Source organism: Sus scrofa, chromosome 15, assembly GCF_000003025.6.
Source record: "Sus scrofa isolate TJ Tabasco breed Duroc chromosome 15, Sscrofa11.1, whole genome shotgun sequence".
Taxonomy (NCBI): Eukaryota; Metazoa; Chordata; class Mammalia; order Artiodactyla; family Suidae; genus Sus; species Sus scrofa.
The window spans coordinates 126,573,973-126,596,117 of record NC_010457.5 but is presented as its reverse complement, the minus strand read 5'-3'; the positions used below and the strand labels follow the sequence as shown (position 1 = coordinate 126,596,117).

Here is a 22,145-nt window from a genome sequence, read left to right as displayed (position 1 = left end):
CGCACTTTAATGTGGTATGATTATCTGGCTATTTTCTCACACCCTTCTCCATTTTCACCACACTGTGTCTGTAAGCATTGTGTTGTTCGATTCTTGGAGAGAATCATCCTGCTTCTGTCTATAGCAGCAAAGAGGCTTAGAGCCAAGCAATTAATCCTGACACAGGATCCATGTATCAGTGACGACTAAGACAGTCTGTGATACTTTGATGCCTAGTGGGGAGCCAAAGTTTTGAAATAGACCCAAGCAGACCTCACAGGGATGTATCTAGTTCATCAGAAATGATGACCAGCATCAGAATACTCTAGCAAGTAAGCAGAAGGCTTGTATTGGCACTGCCAAAGATCAAGTTGACATCACCATCTACTCTGCAGATGTGACAGGGCTGAACAGCATGTGTACTGGGGGCTCGGGGCCAACAGCTTGAGTTACCTAGAAGACATCAGGTATTTCAAGATCTTCACCTATAATTTCAGATCTGGAATTAATCGTTATGTGGCTTTGCCCCAAAGGCCTGGAATTTCCATGACTCCCTTGAAAGGACTGCACAATGTCAAAGCTTTGGTGATTCTAAGAAATGAAATCCAACCAGATGTCGAGAAGACTCTTTGTGTTGGTGGTTAATATGATCTTTTCTTTGTCGACAGCAAGAAAAGCCCAGGCTTCTCGAGCCTTTGGATTATGAAACTGTCGTTGAAGAACTTGAAAAGACCTATCAGAATGATCCCCTTCGAGATCTCCTGTTCTTCCCCAGAGACGACTTTTCAGTAAGTATTGTTTTCTTGTTTGTTTGTTGATTTTGTTTTTGTTTTTCCTTTTTACATCCGTGGCATATGGAGGTTTCCAGGCTAGGGGTGGAATCGGAGCTGCAGCTACAGGCCTATACCACAGCCAGGGCAACACTGGATCCAAGCCACATCTACAGCAATGCTGAATCCTTAACCCACTGAGTGAGGCCAGGGATCGAACCTGCATCCTCATGGAGACAACATCAGGCCCTTAACCCACTGAGCCACAATGAGAACTCCAAGTATTGTCTTTCTGAGCCATCTAAGTTCAGGGTGATAGAAGATCCTCCCAAATTGGGGTGCTGTCTTCTCTTATAGATTTGGGGAACTCAGCTCTGTTCCCATGGACACCCTCCATCACAGTGGTTATGGTGTAAATTCATGTCCAGCAATAGAAAGTGCCCAAGGGCCCTCTAAAATTGGAAGATTGGAGACAAAATGATAGAGTGGCCACTTGGGATGGGAGGGACATGAGGCACTGCTTGGCCCCAGGTGGTACTTGCAACCCTGCCAATATCTGGGCTTTTAACCACTTACCTGGCCTCACAGAGCATTTCATCGCTTTGGGCCTTTGTAACTGAAAGCTTCCTAGCAACTGAAACCAACCCATGGTGGAGGCAAGAATCTTTTGCCACAAAAGAGGCAGTTCTTAAAAATCACCCATAATCTTGGTTGTCCTTAATACAGAGACATTGAGCCTGGGGCAAGGAAAGGTAGGCAGGTGCATCCTCATGGAAAGTTGTCATCTGAGATCTGTCCCCTTTTGGACGATGATCCCTGGCACACAGAACACTCAGAGGTAGTGGAGGGAATGAATAAAAAGAGAGTTGGTTTTGGAGACAAGCACAATGAAGTTATGCGTGATGGGCCCCTGCGTGTCCCAGCCTTCCATGTGTGGTCATCTGAAACTTGTTTAAATCATTAGTGAATATCTACGTGAACAGAGAGTCTCAATGGGCAAATGGGAACTTTTCCTGTTTTTTTTCCCCAAGAGAAAGGTAGTCTCAGATGTCACAAACATGACTATTCTTGAAGCAGATGAAAGGCAGCACCAAGGTAACCTTGTGAAATAGCCATTGTCTTTGGAAATCTCTGTCTAGTGGCCAGGACCCCAGGGCTTACACTTCCTAAAACAACCTCAGACTTCCATTTCTCGTCTTATCTTTGGGGAAGATCTGGCTTCTGGCTTCTAGAGCCTCAATTTTTTTTTTTTTTTTTTTTTTTTGCCGTTCTTCGTGGGTTAATAAAAAAGAAGTATATGGAAGTCAACAATTTTCTGTTCTAAGTTCAGAGAATGCTGGAGAAAGGGGATAAATTTGTAGGTAGGAAAAAAGAAAACTCTTCCAGATTTCTTAGCATCTTAAGTAGCTCTCACTTTAGCGTTTGACACACTTAAAGAGAGGTTTATCTCAGGCAGAAATCTCATTTCTGTGGTCAGCCAAGGCATGGACCTGAGCTGCAGGCACAAAGTTGAACCACATTTTACTCTTTAATTCCACATCCTCATTTTCTTTCAGACCAAAGGTGAACCTTGACTAGTAGCCTCTTTCTGTCAAGCAGAACAAAAAAATCTTGACAGTTGAAGCACCTTTACCTCTAGCTGTTATTCAGACTTATGTCAAATTCCAAATTCCCCCAGTTCAAGAAGAAAGTGGGAGTTCCCTGGTGGCTCATGTCACTACTGTGGCATGGGTTTGATTCCTGACCTGGGAACTTCTGCATGCCAGGGGCATGGCCCAAAAAAACCCCAAAATCCAAAAGCTTACAGCTAATATGGAATATGAATAAAATATGGTTTTTGTTTTTATTTTTTTTTAAAAAAAGAGAAGCATTCCCAACATAGCTCAGTGGTTAACGAACCAGACTAGGATCCATGATGATGCGGGCTCGATCCCTGGCCTTGCTCAGTGGGTCAAGGATCCAGCATTGCTGTGAGCTGTGGTGTAGGTCACACACGAGACTCAGATCTGGCGTTGCTATGGCTGTGGTGTAGGCCGGCAGCTGTAGCTCCAATTTGACCTCTAGCCTAGGAACTTCCAAATGCCATGGGTGCGGCCCTAAAATGAAAAAAAAAAAAAAAAAAAAGAAGAAGAAGAAGAAGAGAGGCTTGTAGATGGGATGTAATGTTTGCAGTGAATTTGAATTCACTTTTTGGCATCTTTCCACACTCATTTAAGCCTGGTCTGATTACTCTATGTCCTTTGCCGTCCTTAATGGTATAGACAGAGCGTATAATCATAACTTTCTTATTTTCCCCAATGAATCCTTTTATCTTGCTTGCCTAAAAACCCTTCTGTGGCCATGCCCACTGCCTTCAAAACGAAGGACAAACAGTGTAACATTTCCCAAGGGCTTCTCCAAGATCTGGTTCTTGCCCATTTCTCAAGGCCATAGTCTTCTTCTTCCATCCAACCCCGCTGCACCCTCTCCTACACAGTCACCCTCATTTCCAGCTGGAGTAAAAGAAGTCTGGGGATCCCTGCTGTACAGTACAAACACCTTCATTTGGGTTGGGGTGGGATTCTTCTTCCTCCATGTGGAATAAAGCCCATCCTTAAATGCCCTCTTGCCATTATCTGCTCCATCCACAGCCTGCCTTGCTTTCAGGGATCTTGCCCACCCACAATAAGTCTTCTCTTCATCTGGCCAGGGTATCATTTCCCAGGCTCATCCTGGGTGAGGATTCTCTGGGATGTGTGTGCACTGTCCCCACTCACCCAATGGGAAGTAGTGATGGAATGGCCACTTCAATCCCAAAGCATCTCAGGATCGAAGGAGGGGGTGCAGCCCTGTCCTCCCGCCAAATACCCTTAGTCCTGTTGTGCCCTACAGCTTGAAGAATCCAGCTTACTTCTGTGTTTCCACGTTACCAAGCACCCACACTTGCAGCAGACATGATTCATTACTAGGTTTGTTTAATCAATATTTATTCAGCACCCACGAAGGGCTGAATATAGAACAGCATTTCCTAGACAAGTGAGATTGACAAGAGAAGCAAAAACCCTGTGTTTAAGGAGTATATGCCCTAATATGGATGAAAACTAGAGTTGATTAAGGATGCTTATGGTTAAGAAATAATCAAAAACGGAGACTTCTTCTGGTCCTGAATATCCCTTAAAGGAGATTATCTTTTACCAAGGCAGTGTTCCATTCACTGTGCTGGCCCAAGCCATCATCATATTTGTTGCCTGGATCCCCAGGAGTGGCCTTTGCCTGGTCTTCCTTCCTCCTTCTTTGCTTTGCTTTGATTTATTCAAAGGAAGCTTTGGGGGAGTTCCCATTGTTGCTCAATGGGTTAAGAACCCAACATAGTCTCTGGGAGGATGCAGGTTCTAGCCTTGGCCTCAATCACTGGGTTAAGGATCTGGCATTGCCACAAGCTGCCTATATGTTGCAGATGTGTCTCTGATCCATTGTTGATGTGGCTGTGGTGTAGGTTGGCAGCTATAGCTCCAATTCAAACCCTAACATGGGAACTTCCATATGCTGCAGGTGCGGCCATAAAAAGAAAAGAAAAGAAACTTTTGGGAACACAAAGTGGATAGTGCCATGCCTCTGGCTAAATTTTTCCAGTCGTTTCCCATTGCCTTATGGTCAAATACAGCTCCTCACCTGGCTCCTGATCATCTCCAAGCCCTCATCTCCTAGCCCTGTTTCCCTTGGTCACCATACGGATCCCTAGCATTCTTTGAGTTCCTTGAGCTTGCCAAACCCACCCATTCGGTCGGCTTTCCACCCCCTGCACAGCTGGTTCCTGTCTTTCATTCATGCTTCAGTTCAAGTGCTTCCTCTTCAAAGAACCATCCCTGATTTCCAGCCCACATTTTCCCACCCCTGTTACTCTATCACATCCCCCTGTGTTCCCCTCTTTGTAACACTAATCACTACCTAGAAGGATCTTGGGTTGCTTTTTCAGTGCCGCCAACGTGTCTCTCGCCATCGGAGAATAGTCTCAAGCAGAACGGGGCGTATCTCTGTCTTGATCTTAGCCAGGACCACCCCTACCCTCTCTCCCCACCCCAACAACTAAAGCAGCACTTGGCAGCAGGCAGATGGAAAATCAATATTTATTTCGTGATTCTTCTTTCAGACATGTGTAGGTTATTATTTTGGAGTAAGACTTTGAGTGCCTTTAGAAACCCAAAAGGCCATTCTGAAATGAAATTGGAGAATAAAGAGAATGAAGTCAGTGGCTTTGCTTGATGAGGAGGGAAGCAATCATGAATATGATTGCTTTCCTCTTTGATTCAACTTAACACCTTAAAAAAAACCAGTTCGTGATCCTCTTCCCCAGGGGCACATTCCGTGTGGTACAGAGTGCCTGGCTCAGAGCTGCTCGTAACATCATGTACTCACTACTTGCTTTCTGTTACTAGGCAAGGGAGAAATCAGTTCATCTCTGTATTTTAAGTACCCAGCCCAACATCTGTCTCAAGGGCATTCAATAAAGACTGTTGAACTTTGAATGAAAACCATCTTCTTCCAGGTTAAGGAATGGAAGTAGAAGCTTTTTGCTCTATCTTGGCAACTCCAGGTTGGAACTCTTCCTCTGATGTATGGGTTCTGGGAGCAGAGAGTGTCATCTTCTGTACTCCTTACATCATAATGATTCACTGAAAAATAAGCCACCTAGATGCATTTATTAGCTCATTCATTTCAAAAACATCTACACCTTCAAGAATTGAATTTGCTACTTTTGTTTTTCTCATCTTTCTTTTTGGAGCTGGTAGTAATAGAAACTGAAGACCAAAAAATAAAGAACTTAGTCACCAAATTGTGGCTTTGCAAAATAGGCAAGGAGAGTGAGGCAGGAAAAACCAGAGCTAAAGAACAGTTTCAGGAAAACACTGAATCATATCATCGAGTGATTCAGTTGAAGGAGAGACTGATACAAAACAGCAGAACAAAAAAGTGAGAAAGCCAGAAATGAGTTTCTTGCTAATTGAAAAAGACAGAAAGCCTGAAGTCGCTTCATTTCTGGGAGATGTAAAACCTTAAAGAAGAAAGTTCGGAGGTCTGAAAGCAAAACTGATGTCTTGGGAAGGCCCCCCGCTCCCTTGTATTTCCATGCTGTCCACACCAGTCAAACTGCTCTATTTCTGCTTGGTTTTCTGGCCCACCTTCTGTGAGCTACACTGTATACAGAGGGACACGACCATGAGCGAGATTCAGTGCTTCTGCTTGAGAGAGTAGACTTTCAACGTCGGTCAGTGGCATTTTCAAAGTCAAAGATCTGTGTTGAACACGTGAAAGAGCCTGCGAGTTACATAATCTCAAATCCCTTCTTCATATCACTGGTTCTGAATTAGTCTCAGGGCTCTCCAGTGCATCAGGCAGTTTTCATGGCTTATTATCAAGACTTGGTGAATTGTGACTTCGTAACATTTTTCTTTCATAGAATGTTTTTAGTTATAAAAAGCAACTGGTATGTGGGGACTTCCAGCCTCAACCACGTGGGTCATTTTGTGAAAGGAAACAGAAAGACTTTAATATCCTTTAAATGGAAAAGCAGAAAGGCCATGAGTGTTTATTTCTTCTTCTTGTATCTCTTACTGAGATACAGCCTAACATTTTATAGGAATGTCAACCTCTTTTTTATCCTTGGCTTCTGAGCCTGAAAAGCAGACTTTAAATGGCTCATGGTGTTCATGAAGGAACACTGTGATTGCAATTTAAAAGCTAAGTAACAGTCTTTGTCAAAGCACGTTATTCTAAGTTGTAATATTCCTCTCATTTACAAGCTAATGATGCTGAACTTTGAAAAGGCTCTTGTTTAAGAATATAGAGTAACTGGAGATCCCGTCGTGGCGCAGCAGAAACGAATCTGACTGGGAACCGTGAGGTTGTGGGTTCCATCCCTGGCCTCACTCAGTGGATTAAGGATCTTGCATTGCCATGATCTGTGGGGTAGGTCACAGACTCGGCTCGGATCTGGCATTGCTGTGGCTGTGGTGTAGGCCAGCAGCTACAGCTCTGATTAGGCCCCTAGCCTGGAAACTGGAAACCTCCATATGCTATGGGTGTGGCCCTCATAAAGACAAAAAAGGACAAAAAAAAAAAAAAGAATATAGAGTAAGTGTACAAACAGAAATCAAACATAAGCAACTTGACTTTTGCTATTACAGTTTCTGTTTAAATAGTATGTGCTGGACCAGCTGCTTCTTAGAAAAATAAGATGCACAACTTGGGGTAAATATTAACTCCCTAAATCAGGTGCCATTGTATTATTGTAGAGGAGGGATTCTTGAGAGAATATTTCAATTCAGTAAGGATATGTGGAGGCTGCTCTGGACTTGATTGTCCTACTTACATATGTCCACGTAAAGATTTCTACATGAATATTCATAGCAGCATTATTCATAATCCAAAGTGGAAACAACCCAAATAGTCATCAACTGAAGGGTGGATAAACAAAGTGTGGTATATCTATACACTGGAATATTATTCAGCCATAAAAAGGAGTGAAGTACTGATACATGTTACAACATGGATGAACCTTGAAAACATTATGCTAAGTGAAAGAAGCCAGTCCAAAAAAAGTACCCATGAGGGAATTCCCGACATGGCTCAGCAGTAAGAAACCCTACGAGTATCCGTGAGGACGTAGGCTCCATCCCTGGCCTAGCTCAGTGGGTTAAGGGTTTTGGCATTGCCGTGAGTTGTGGTGGCTCAGATCCTGAGTTGCTATGGCTGTGGCATAGGACAGCAGCAATAGCTCCAATTCAACCCCTAGCCTTGGAACCTCCATATTCTGTGGGTGCGGCTCTAAAAAAAAATAGTTTCCATGATATGAGTCCATCTACATGAAATGTTCACAATAGGCAAATCTATAGAGACAGAAAGCTGGTTAGAGTTGCCTAAGGGCTGGGGAGAATGGAGAAAGGGAAGTAACTGCTACTGGATGTGGGGTGTCTTTGGGGGTAATGAAAATGTTCTAAAAGTAAATAGTGAAGTAATCCTATGCATAAACTTAAAACCACTGAATTTATACTTTAAAAGTGTGAATGTGATAGCATGTCAGTTGTATCTTAATAATAGTGCTGGGTTTTTTGTTTTTGTTTGTTTTTAAGGATTGCTCTAGGCATTAAGATGGGGTGATGTAGGTGGTCAGAGATGGGATACAAAAAAAATCATAAAAAAGCAGGTCTGCATTCAAGTCCTTCATTCTTTAAAAGGAATAACAAAATATACCAAAGAAGCAATAAAGAACATGGCAAAACATTTCATTTACTGTTCTATTTTATTCCCAAGCCAGATTTAATGTGCCTTGCTTACATGCAAAACACACATATAAAATGACTAGCTGAATTAATCATTTGCAGAGCTTTGGAGTCTAGAGTCTTCTATAGTTAAGACTTCATGGGTGATTCAGGCAGTAAATGATATAATTCAGAGACAAGAAGAAGGAGGCTGGATGAATTAGAGAGAATTTTCAAAAGGAGCTGACACCACTGCCAAATCTGAGATTAGGAGAGAGCAAGGAAAGAAAGGGATTTTCTGAGAGGCGGAGGAGACTGGGTAACCAAGGCATGTTCAGGAAGGAGCCTAGCACAGAAGAAGGAATGTGAGCAGACATATGGAAAGATGCCGTGGCGGCTTGGCTGCGGTGGGTTGGCTTATTTCTTAGGCCTGTTGCTCCTCAAGGGGGCCGTGTCTGCAGGCCTCACACGGAGCAGGCTTCTTCCCTGTGCCTCCTTGGAAAGAAAACTCAGACCACAGCCTCTGAGTCCTTGCCAAAGGGAGGCCCTGGTGTAATAAGTATCTTTATATTGTTGGAGCCCTGAAAAATGAAGCACAGGAAAAAAAGTGAAGTGACTTGCTCAGTGTTTTGCTGTCCAAGCATAAACACCTTTGAACTAAGTCTCCAAAGTCCCCTGATTATATACGTAAATACTACAAAGCATGGGTCGCCATGCTTGACTTGGCCAGAAGATGACAGCAGTCCGATTATGGGCAACAGCTCAGTATTTGTGCATTTCCCATACTGTTTAACTTCAGCAAAACAAGGACAACCTTTAGGTATGTGCTTTTCCATATGTAAAGCACAAGGAAAGGTATTAATGAGAAATTCTCACATATTTTTAAAAAATGAAATCATAGTATTCTTCTGAAAGGGGTAAAAAATGTAGTATAAGTGTCTGCTCTACGAGGAGAAAAGGCAGCATCAGTGTCTTAATTTGAGAACTTTAGGTGAAGATCCCTTTCAAACCCAGGCTTACATTGGAATTGACTGTGAAGTGTTGGTTAATTGTCCCTATTGTGTGACTTGTTGGCTTCTCCAGCTCAGACTGATGGGTTCCTCTGAACACCATCATTTCAGTCTGCTTTTCTGAGCAGCTGGGTTCTACAATACTGTCACAGGGAGCTTAGCTCAGCTCCAAGATAGGAAAAGCAGCTTCTTTCTTAGACTTTGACAGTGGCCTTTGGCCAATTGAGAAATGGCCCCTGTGTGCTTAGAATGAAATCTCCTGTAGTCATTTTAACCAGCAGAATGGTGGCTATAAAAAGCCACAAAGACTCTCCACGGCAGAGTGGAAGGAACCAGAAAGTGGCAGGGCTGTAGTGCAAGGTATCTGTATATCACGGACCTGAAACTATAAACAGAGGCCTGCATGCCTCATTTCATAAAAAAAAAAAAAGGATAGTTCTTATTTCCAAATTCCTAACCTCTGGACAATAGGCCCCTTATAAGTCTCTATTATCAAAAGAGGAGCTCGGCTGAGTTCCAGTGCAGTCTCGGATCCGTTTCATGCTATTGAGCTACACTAAGTGTCGACCAGAGGGTGTATAAAGGAGAACAGGAAGTCTATGTGGCCAAGGCAATTTGTAGTGGTCTGAAAGTACCTAGTTCTCAGAAAAGCAATTCTTGGTAACCATATTAATACTCTTAACCAATATGACTTGATGTATTTTTCTTCTTCTTTGACCAATTTATTTTTGCTTCAACAGAAATCAAAAATGAGAAGGACGGGTATGGGATTGAGAAGCAGAGACTATTATGTATGAGATACATGAGCTGCAAAGACAGAGAGTACAACACAGCCAGGATGTGGTAGTCGCTCTTTTAAACATTGTGACTCTCTATGTTATATACCTGTCACTTATGTAAATTGTACATCAGCTAAAGGTCAGTTAAACCTGGGGGGAAAGGGTATCAAAAATGAGTAGAAGCCCTACAAGTCTCCAAGTGGAAATTTTATGGAGGCCCTCTGCTTTTTCAGGCACATTCTCCAGGACTACAACAAGCTATAACTGAGGTCCATAGCATGTTATAGGTGTCCATTATACAGGCATTCCTTTTCTTGTACTTATGTGCTCTGCGTAAGGTATTAGATAGGCAGTGACCCCATGCATGTGGTAGAATACTGCTTGAGATTTATCACGTGGTTATAGGAGGGTGACTCAGCCTCAGCTGCCTTGTTTAGTAAAGAATCACCATCATTTCCTAATTAGAAGGCATCAGTAATCACACATGCATTGTCCATATGATTGTCCCCATGATGCATTTTTATTACCCCAGTGTGAATGGATGTGGAATGTCATACATGGAATATGAGTATTAGTCTATGTATTTGGGGCCCTAATCTTTATGCTATGACATCATAAATCCACGTAGCCATGTGATTATTATTACTGGAAACCTGAGCCCTCCTTCCAGAAACTTAGCATTAAGATTAAAAAAAAAAAAAAAAAAAACAAACTTAAACCAGTTCCGCATTCATTCTATTGCATTATACCACAGAGCACTGATCTTAGTGGGACAGTAGATTTATGGTCTCATTAAACAGGAAACTAAAATTTGGGCCACTTTACTCTCCATCAGACTTTGAGTATTTTAGGGCACCTATTACTTTTTCAAGGCAAGAAATCACTAAGAAACTAGCAGATAATGAAAAAAAAGAGAATCATTTGCCTTTTATATAAAATTACTATGAAATAATGACTGAACTGTAGACAATCTTTTGAATTACAGGGGAAAATTCTTAATCTTGACAGTCAAATACATTATGTAATACTCCCTGGAAATCAGTGAAGTTACACTGTGTATCTGCAAATTATGTGTCCAACCAGGAAATCAGTTATTCGTAGATCGCTGAAATACAGCAGTAGGAGTTCCTGTCACGGCTCAGCAGAAATGAATCTGACTAGCATCCATGAGGATGTGGGATTGATCCCGGGCCTCATTCAGTGGGTTAAGGATCTGGTGTTGCCACGAGCTGTGGTGTAGGTTGCAGACGTGGCTTGAATCTGGAGTGGCTGTGGCTGTGGCTTAGGCCGGCAGCTATAGCTCTGATTCTACCCCTGGCCTGGGAACCTCCATATATCACATGTTGGCCCTAAAAGGACAGAAAAAATTTTTAAAAATGAAATACAGCAGTAATCCTTAAAGCTCCATTTAGGCATGATTTTAATCTTCTACTCCAAACTTTCAATAGAGTTTATTTGCTGTTTATCTTCTAACAGAAAGAATAACATAAAAGGAGCAACTTGAAAGAGAAAATTCAAAAGGAATCCAACACATAAAATCTAAGTACTGATAAACCCTAAATTGGCCCCCTCATAACTTCACATGGAAGGCCATGGCTCCCTGTGTGAGTATCTATACTTGGCTTGAATCCAAAGCCACAGTCTCTAGCACTTCCAAATTCTGTTTACACAACTACAGTCAAATCCTGGGGCAAATGCACTAACCAAGAGCCTCCATGTCTGTGGTTCAAGATAAGCATTTATCTTTGCCATATGATGTATCTTTAATATAGTTTTCTAATTATTTTTTATTCTCTGATCGTATTATATTTACATGACATTCTTCCTCTTTCATGGTATCCAAGCCCCATCTCCCCTATATGCACATACATTCATGCACACCCACACACACAGACACACACCAAACCACTCACACATGCTCACACCACACACACACACACACACAAATACAGCATACCTTTTTGCCTAATCACACACTCACACACCAAACCACTCACACATGCTCACACCACACACACACAATCAAATACAGCATCCCTTTATGCTTAATCACACACTCACACACCAGGCACATACTCACCCTCTATGCACATTCACACAGACACATTCATACACTACACACAATCACAAATATTTACACAGGCACATAGAACACACACCACATGCATACTCGAACACACTTAGGCAGAACGAAAGTATGCACACACACACACACTCACTCAACACATTCAAGAAGAAAGTATTTGAGCACCCAACCAGACACTGAAGTCATAGCAGAAAACAAAACAGACCAATTTCTTTCCCATGAGGAACTTATATCAAGAGGAATTATCATACTAAGTGAAGTTAGACAGTGGAAGACATACATCGTATGATATCACTTAATATATGTAATCTTCAAAAAGGAAACAAAAGAACTTACTTGCAGAACAGAAACAGACTCACAGACTTTGAAAAACTTACGGTTACCAAAGGGGACAGGTGTGGGGAAGGAGGGTCTGGGGGTTTAGGATTGGCGCATGCACACTGAGGTATATGGAATGATTGGCTAATGGAGACCTGTTGTATAGCACAGGGAATTCTACCCAATATTCTTTGATAATCTCCATGGGAAAAGAATCTAAAAGGGCATGGATATGTCTGCATGTGTAACTGATCCACTTTGTTGTACAGCAGAAATTATCGCAACATTATAAAGCAACTATACTTCAATGAAACTTTTAAAAAATGAAAAAAAAAAGTGAAGAAAAAAAGGGAGTTAAAGAAATTGGGAGTCCAGGATTGGCTAGAAGACTAAATTCTCTGGACACCTCTCCTTCCCATCTTCTCCAGAAGTAAAGATGGGTTTTGAGATCCTCATTTGTTTTAATAATTAGTCTAGAAAAATTTCCCTTCATCTAGAAAAGTTCAAATGAAACTTACTTTGTTCTTTAGAAATGCTTACACATCATTCGTGGGTTTAGGGATGTATAAAATAAAAGATCCCAACTATTATACCGTGTATGTTAACAGTGTTATCATCTCAGCATCCTTGTAATCACCATGAGAACAGACTAAAGGAAGCTGGTGGCTGGGTGATGGAAAGTTACTGTTACGGCATCCTGTAAGATATCTACAGAGGAAACAATCTAAGATTCTGTTTTAAATGTTTTATTTTAAGAGATTCTTTATGCTTTTTAGTTAATGTATATTCGTGTCATAAAAAGTTGTTTATCGAGCACTGAACTTGAAAATCTTTCATTTATTTCAATGAAAATAAAGACACTGAAAACATGACTTATTTTCCTCAAGGTCCAGATTTTCCAAACTACCCTCTCTTCTCTCCCACCCTAATTGTGGCTACATACACACACACACACACACACACACACACACACACACGCACACAGCTTCTAAAAGGCGCTAAATTTATTCCGTGTATATTCAAGAGATTATTTACAGTAAAATTAAAATAATGCTGTTTTTATGTTTTCTTTTTCATTTCAAATGTATTTTAGCATCAACAGCAAAAAAGATACCAATATAAATAAACTAGTTAAAATATATAGATGCCCCAAGTTTTGCTTTCTGCAGGGAAGGAAACAGTTTAAAATTATGAGCTCCAAAGATAAAACAATAATTGTAATATTGTAATCCTGTCATACACTGGGGATATATTCCGCCACTGGCAGTGGGTGCCTGAAACTGCAGATAATACCAAACTCTATACATACCATGCTTTTTCCTGTACACATTTATGTATGATAAAGTTTGTAAATGAGGCACAGTAAAAGATGAACAATAATAACTAATAATAAAATAGAGCAAGCATAATGAGACACTGTGATGGAAGTTATGTGAACACGGTCTCTTTCTCAAAATACCTTATTATACTGTGCTTACCCTTCTTCCTGTGATGATGTGAGATGTTAAAATGCCTACGTGATGAGATGAAGTGAGGTGATTGACATAGTGACATAGCCTTGACCTTCTGACCGCACGTCAGAATGAAGGTCATCTGCTTCGGATGATTCTGGGTCACTGAGCCCTGAGTCTGTGGATGAGAGTGGATGGTGGGGGCGACTGGAGTGGAATGGCTCGAGATTGCATCACACTCCCTGCAGCAGCACACAAGTTCAAACTTATGAATTATTTATTTCTGGAAGTAAGTTTCCATTTCCTACTTGCAGACCCTGGTTAACCATGGATCACTGAAACTGCAGATAAAAGGGGACTGGCTGTAATGCTAGTGGTGGTCATCAAAGGAGGTTCGAATCTTCCCTCCTAGAGATTAAATTTGTAAGAACGATGGAACTTTCTCTGTCTTCTCTTATCCTTAAATGCTGAGATCTAATAAACTTGCGTATTGTGCCTTTGGTATAGGGTCTGCTCAGAGCTTTTAAGCTGTAAGGCTTAACTTCTTTTCCTTGTTCCTCCCAGACCACCACAGTCCCTTGGGACATCCGAACATTGTACTCAACAGTACCTGAAGATGCAGAGCACAAAGCAGAAAACTTACTGGTGAAAGAGGTAAATGAGATGCTTCCAATCCTTTATGAAGCTTTGCCCTCTGCCATGTACCATTAGTGTAAGCTGTCCTTTTCAGTAGAGAACGCCAGATCCTGTGGTTAGTTAATATTTTCCAAACTTTATCACCTGTTATGTCCTGTGAATTGTGTTTCCTTAACTGGTGACCATTTTGGAATTTTTTTAAAAAAAATTGTTTTTTCATAAGTTAGAATCCCCACACTGAGAAATAGGTGAGTGTTCGTAAAAGTCAGGGACTTTGATTTTAACTGTTTGGAGTGAATTGTAGAAAAGGCCATACTACGTGAGAAGTTTGGATAACAGAGTTTCTATTTTAAGACAAAGAGTTCTTTCAGGTCTTAACTATGGATATAGTTAATGGTAAGACCATGTGGACTGCTTAAAGGGCCTGATAAAAGTCTGTTGGTGTTGCAGCTACTTATATTCACTTGGTGTAGGAGTGGCCTATAAAACTGATGCTTCTTCTTCTAACCTGATGACGGGCTGCTTTGGAGTAGGGATGGGACCAGCACTTAATAGATACTTATTTAGCCGATGTTTATTAAATGAGCAAATGGAAAAACAATGGAAAAAAATGTTTTTCCTTAGCATAAAATGCAGTGATACCATTTAGCCCAGCACAGGTCAAATTAAAAGTAGCGGAGTCCAAATCCTGAGAAAATATCCCAATGAGAACTTAATTACAGCTACATATAGTAGCAGAATCCTTTGTCAACTCAAAATCATGTTTGTATGAATATGAAATAGCCTTAGGAGTGTACATTTTAATCCTCATCTGATTAATCGTACATATTTTATGTTGGACCATTCAATCCAGATCTTCTTGGCCATCAATATGCCTTTTTTCCCCCAATTCCATCATTTCATCTTTATTTCCCAAAGTTCATGTTGATTTACAACACCTCCTAAAAAGATTGAAAAAAAAGGGGAGTTTCCATTGTGGCTCCATGGTAACGAACCCAACTAGGATCCATGAGGACTCGGGTTCAATCCCTGGCCTTGCTCAGTGGGTTAAGGATCTGGTATTGCCGTGAGATGTGGTATAGGTCACAGATGCAGCTTGGATCTTATGTGGCTGTGGCTGTGGTATAGGCTGGAAGCTACAGCTTCAATTAAACCCCTGGCCTGGGAACTCCCATATGCCAAGGGTGTGGCCCTAAAATGCAAAAAAAAAAAAAAAAAAAAAAAAAAGCAAAAATTGCAAATTCAGATAACATCAGGATGTATGAGTATACTGTTTTCACATTTACTGTCAAATATGATGTCAGTACCATAATATTTGTTTACAGTCACCTTAGAGGAAGTTTTAGTATCTAGTAAGCCATCAGTGTTTAAAAAAAAAAAAGAGTTGGCAAATCATTTTCTACACAAGTAAATCAGAATCACTGAGATTAGATCTACAAAAGTCCTGCAGTAAATATGTGGAAACTTAGATAGGATTTGAAATGTTTATGATATTGAATTCCAAACAGGAAATTACCTCTTTTTATGAGTTCTTTACTAAAATATGGCTCTTTCTTTGTAAAAACCTTTAACTTTGTTGTTAAATTTGTTTCCATGTAATTTTATAATGTTTTTGCAAATGCAAGTGGACTTTATAAAACCCATTTCATTTTCTTACTGTTCATTGCTGAGACTTTTAAGAAGTTATTTATTTTGGGGAGTTTGTTGTGGCTGAGTAGTAATGAACCCAAATAGTATCCACAGATGCAGGTTTGATCCTTGGCCTCGTTCAGTGGGTTAAGCATCTGGCGTTGCCGTGAGCGCTGGTGCAGGTTGCAGACGCAGCTTGCATTCTTCATTGGTATGGCTGTGGCGCAGGCCGGCATCTGCAGCTCAGATTCAACACCTAGCCTTGAACTTCCGTATGCCACACATGCAGCCCTAAAAAAGCTTACTAAACTTTCTGATCCTAATGGTTGTTTAAAAATTCTTAGTTGTGCAGTCACATCAACTGCAAACAATTAAAATTTTTTCTAATAAATATATTGTTTTTTTGACTTTTGTCTTATTATCTAATATCTATAAAACAATATTGAATAATAATGCTACTGTCCGTCATCCTATCTTATTTTTGATTTGGTGTTTTATGACAGTCTCAGGTAAAAAGGAAGTGTCTTAGAAGGGTCCGTCTTGGTCTTTATCATCTCTAAGAAGGGTCTTTCTTGGTCTCCAAGGTGCTTATAAAGACTGGCTACCCTATGTTATGAAAGCATATTCAGCCTATTGACATAGTAGCTTTTCTGCTTGAATTTAGCACTATAATAGAATTAATAGTTGTTGTCCTGTGGATACATTCTTATGTTCCCAGTATAAACTTTTTTTTCAAGTTGTAATATTACCTTAGTCCTTTACTACATTAGAATTGCTTTCTTTTTAATGTTTCATATTTATATTCATGAATGAAATTTGGCTCTAGTTTTCTTTCTTTTTTTTCCTTTGGTATTAGAGAAATGTAAGCTTTAAAAAATAGAGACATTCTCCATCTTTTCCTGTCTTCTGAAATTAAAAAAAAGTAAGCCAGGAAAATGAAACAGAGTATCTAGAAACAGATCCAAGTGCACATGGTTACTTAATAAATGGTAAATATGGCATTTCTCAGGGAAGGGTAGGACAGTTCAACAAATACCACTTGGCTATCCATTTTGGACAAAAATAAGTTTAAGGCTCTATCTCATATTACATATAAAAATTAATTCCAGATGAATTTTAAGCATCTTAATTTTAAAAACAGAAGTTATAAAAACATAGGAAACCATTTTTAAGTGGAAAGTTATGGAAAATGGACTCAACAAATAAAAGTGTTAAATTCGTTCCAATGAATGGTACCATAAATAAAGCCAAAAGAAAATAAGTGAACTTATTTGCAGCTCTTATCTTTTGCTTCATACCCCCTGCCAACACAAACATTCCTAATACTCAAAATTTTACAAAAATAATATGAAAAAGCTAAATAACCCAAGAAAATAGGAGGAAAAGGGAGGAGCAGACAGTTCCAAAGGGGGAAATAACAGCTGACCAAAATTGCCAAGCCGTATTTGTAATCATAGAAACGCAAATTAAAACAAAAATGATGATGGAGTTCCCTGGTGGCTCAGCAGGTTAAGGATCTGGTGCTGTCACTGCTGTGGCTCAGGTTGCTGTTGCAGCATGGGTTGGATCCCAGGCCACAGAACTTCCACATGGTGTGGGTGCAGTCAAATAAATAAATAAAACAAAAATGATATATAATAACTGAATGAAGAAAAATTTTAAGTTGAGTATCTTTTAGTGATATTAAGAATATAGGGAAATAAACACTATCACACAGTGTTTATTTTTTGCTTTTGCTTTTTAGGGCCATACCCAGGGCATATGGAACTTTCTAGGCTAGGACTTGAATTGGAGCTGCAGCTGCCAGCCTATGCCACAGCCACAGCAGTGCAGGATCAGAGCCGTGTCTGTGACTTACACCACAGATCACCACAATGCCAGATCCCTGACCCACTCGCTGAGTGAGCCCAGGGATCAAATCCACATCCTCAAGGATACTAGTGGATTAGTTTCTGCTGCCCCACAACAGGAACTCCCTCACCCAGTGTTTTGTAATTCTCACATGTCTATAACCTTTTGAGCTATCCAAATGCATCTGTTAAGCTATGCATATAAATAGGCAACGTACCACTAGAAAAACAAACACTAGAGCCTAAAATTATAATTACAAGCATGAGTATTGCAGCAGCAATTTGTCGTATAAGTTGATAAGGTGGGGTTGGATATATGTCAGCACATCTATAGTTCATAATAATAAATAGCTGATAAAAATTACACATATTTGTATAACTTGAATGCCCATGATATGCTGTGAAGAGGACAAAGTTGCAGAACACACAGTATATCATTGGAGATAATAATAAAAAAAAATTTGAATGTGTAAATATGCTATATAAGCCTAGAAAAAGTATTTTAAAATGTACATCAAACTCATAACATTGGTTACCTCACAAGCTTGGGATTATAGGGAAGAGAGAGAGAGACTGATTTTCAATTTATATTTTCTGTATTGTTGTGGTATTACAAATGAATTTTTTTAATTAAAGATATTTAAAAAAAATTACTTAGAATAAATCTTAAAATGCTGCCAGAATTGGAAACAACTCGTTTATTTTCTAAAATTGTCTCCAAAAGTTAAAATACAACTTTATTCTTAAGTCATTAGGTAGTCACCTTAGCAATGTCATCAGATTCTTTATTATTATTATTATTATTATTATTTGATAGTGAAAATATCATATGGAGAAATCAAAATCCCACATGTGTTTTGCTTTATGGTTCTATCTGCTGGACTTGCCTGTCCATCATAGAAACCAATTAAGTTCATCAGTCCTTTCTTAATCATTTGCAATATAACGTAACTTGTAATATAATATAGTGTTATTTGAATAGATTTATAAACTCTTCCATGATTTAGAGACTTTCCTTTCTTGGTCCTCGCCCCTCTTTCTGGGTGTGTAGGGTATTTGTGTATTCCAGATTCTGCAGTCTCTTTTAGAATGTGGAAAATTGCTGTCACATAAATCAGGGGTTCTTAATGCTTCCCTGCGGGTCTTTTGAACCTGAGGCTTTCAAGACCTTGAACTTGGTTGCCAGCCTGCTTCAGCTTTTGCTTCTTAACACCTGCTCATTTTATTGCCTGCTGTGCCTTTGGGCTAGGGCCACCCAGCTCAAAGACCAAATTCTAGGACCCAATCAGAAACCACACCCCCAACCTCTGGGGGTGGATCCAACCGAGATGTCAAGTTTAGCTGCCTTCCCAGGGAAAGGGTGGTCTGAAACGTAGGTCAGTGCAATACTGGAGACTTCTGTGTGTATTTCCGAGTTCTCAGAGATCTTTAGTTTTGTTTGTACTTTCATGAGCTGCTGCACCACAACTTCAACGGGCCAGATTGGTCCCTTTATTTCTATAGTTCTCTGAGAATGTTCAGCCGAGAACTAGTTGGCCACAAAGTATGACTTTGTCTTGCTATTTCATCCTGGGAAAAAAACCTTACCTTTACCTCAGTTCCTCTATTAATTTCCTTTCAACAACTGGCTGCTAGGATTATTCCTCCATGTCTCACATCCACCCTCTGCTTCTCATTTCTCCTAAGAACTGTTCCAAGGAGAAGTCAAGTATAATGCTGTCTGTCCACCATAGTTGCCAGGTATCTGTGAAACTTTGAAGTTGTTAAGTCTCAGGATAGAACATCCATCTTGGCAATGAGAATGGATCTTCTTAGCATGTTTTTCCCACTGGTGTGGATCTAAAGTAGGGAAGGAAGGGAGGAAGGAAGGAAGGAAGGAAGGAAGGAAAAGAAAGAAAGAGAAAAGAAAGAGAAAATGAAGGAGAAAGATGAGGAAAAGAAGGGAAGAAACTATTTTATCCCCTTCTAATTTTTCTGTCTCACTAGACATGAAAACCCTGTGGAAATTCCTATGGTTGTACTTGGCTTTAAGGACGGAGATAAAGAGAAGTGTGTGCCTTAGGATAGAAAGAAAAGAAACCCAATTACAAATATCGCATGAGGATAATGGAACATAAATAGTCGAGCCTGGAAGATAGTAGGTAAAAAGGGGTCACCAGAGAGCTGGGTTAAGACTGAGAAATGACCCCAGAGAATTATGCTGGCAAAAAGTCTCGACCTCAATAGCTAATAGCAGCTTATCTTTATTGACTACTCGCTCTGTGCCAGATACGCTTCTTGCCCTTTACTTACATTAATGATAAACGTGCATTTCATTGTTATCTCCATCATCACCTTTTATTTTTATGTTTTGCCTTTTTTTTAGGGCCACACCTGTGGGATATGGAAGTTCCCAGGATAAGGGTCAAATCGGAGCTGTAACCACCAGCCTGTGCCGCAGCCATAGAAATGCCAGATTCTTTAACCCACCGAGGGAGGCCAGGGATTGAACCCGAGTCCTCTTGGATACTAGTCGGGTTTGTCACCACTGAGCCACAATGGGAACTCCCACCATTATCACCTTTAATGAGGAGGAAAACTTGCGGCAAAAAATTAAGGCACATGTCCAGCATCACATAACTGGGAGTAGACAGGTCCAGCATCCCAACCCAGGCCAATTAGTCTCTGCCCTCTGAACCATGATGCCTGTCTGTGCTTTGCTACAGCTGCTCTGTGGAAGGAACACTTCTCTCAGTCTTTGCCCGAACCACCCCCACTGTAGCTTGGTAACCCTGATGCCTGTAGTTAGTGACCACATGTTAAGGAACATGGGCTGAATTTTTTTTTTTTTTAATAGCTTCACACATTTTTTATTTATTTATTTATTTTTTGCTTTTTGTCTTTTTAGGGCCACACCCGTGGCACATGGGAGTTCCCAGGCTAGGGGTCCAATCGGAGCTGTAGCCGCCAGTCTACACCACAGCCACAGCAATGCAGGATGGGACCACGTCTGCGACCTACACCACAGCTCATGGCAACACCAGATCCTTAGCCCACTGAGATCAAACCTGCAACCTCATGGTTCCTAGTCGGATTTGTTTCCACTGCACCATGACGGGAACTCCATTGGCTGAATTTTTGAAACCAGAGTAAGTCAGCACTGAAATGAATTCATTTAATTTGTTGGGTTTAGTAGAAACAAGCGTTTGCCTTCCAGCAGCTTCTGCGCTGCACTAAGCAACCTTTTTGGTGCACCCTGGGCTAAATTGCCCTGTGTTTCCCCAGGGTGGCAAGGACAAACACCCTGGTTGCTAGGCAACAAACTGGCATGAATGTCATTTAAACACATCCAGTTCAATACTGATTTTGAATTCTCCCTCTTAGCTCTACTTTGACAACTCTGAGCCTGTTAGGAAAGGCACTGGGCATTCTTTTCTTTTTTAAAATTCTTGAATGACTTGGTGTTTTTAATGGAAACTTAAAGGAACAGTCTCTCCCTTTCCTGTTTTATCTGTTATTAATTCTCTTCCGAGTCTATTAAACGGAAGGTTAAATATTCCTCACACAAGACAGGGGTATTTCACATCCACTAAAGCACCTCACAGTTATGTTAAATTAACACAGGTCAGAGTTCAGCAATGAGCTACATGTATATACAGAGAAAGCATTCTGTGTTATAAGCGTTACTATCTCATGTTACAGCCTACAAAGAAGGTTCTGAATGATTAAATAACTTGCTCAAATTCACCCAGAGCCAGAGTTAGGGCCCTGATCTCTCTAACCCCATGCTCTTTCCCTTTGAAAGGTCCTTCAAACCATGCACTTAATAGCCTGACCTAATGGAGACATTTCCACTGTTCACAAGGAACTATGTCCTTCATTTCGACAAACATGTAACCTTTCTGCCTCAGTTTCTCCATCTTTAATGGGGATATTAATAATCCCAATGCTGTGTTTCTAGAAATAAATAGGCCAGTGGTATGAAAACACTCGGAAAATAACAACTGGGAAGCAGTGTTTTATCTGATCCTCACAAATGGCTTAAAAATCAACATCTATAACCATTTAAAAAAAAAAATCAAACACGTCCGTGATGAAACAAGCACCACTTCCTCCTACTGAGGGGTCAGGGGAGCAATTAAAGGGATCTATAAATAGGATGCAGACTTCTTAAGCAAAACTTCTATAGAGACGTTTTCATTTTAATATATGCAAAACTCTAATTAAAACTAAGCCCTTGGTTTGGTCTCTCTTAACAAAGAAGATGAGAGAGCAGAGAGTTGAAAATAATGCAGTGTCCCAACAGGGAGCAAGGGTCTAGGGACCACTTCAGATGAATGGCTGAGAGAAATACTAAGTACTGAAGTAGCAAGTCACTCTGCCAACAAAGCCCTCTGCAATGTCTAGAAACCAGCCTGCA

The 22,145-nt window shown here is 40.4% G+C and overlaps 1 protein-coding gene across 35 annotated transcripts in view; it reads left to right on the top strand.

The window, feature by feature from the left end:
* Positions 1 to 22,145, top strand: part of DOCK10 (dedicator of cytokinesis 10) — a 276,179-nt gene that overhangs the window by 115,638 nt on the left and 138,396 nt on the right. For all 35 annotated transcript variants that reach the window (XM_013984546.2, XM_003133687.6, XM_021074800.1 and 32 more), the window contains exons 2-3: positions 648 to 767; positions 14,196 to 14,285. In XM_013984546.2, the coding sequence (XP_013840000.1) occupies positions 648 to 767; positions 14,196 to 14,285 (210 nt within the window). The remainder of the gene's footprint in view (positions 1 to 647; positions 768 to 14,195; positions 14,286 to 22,145) is intronic.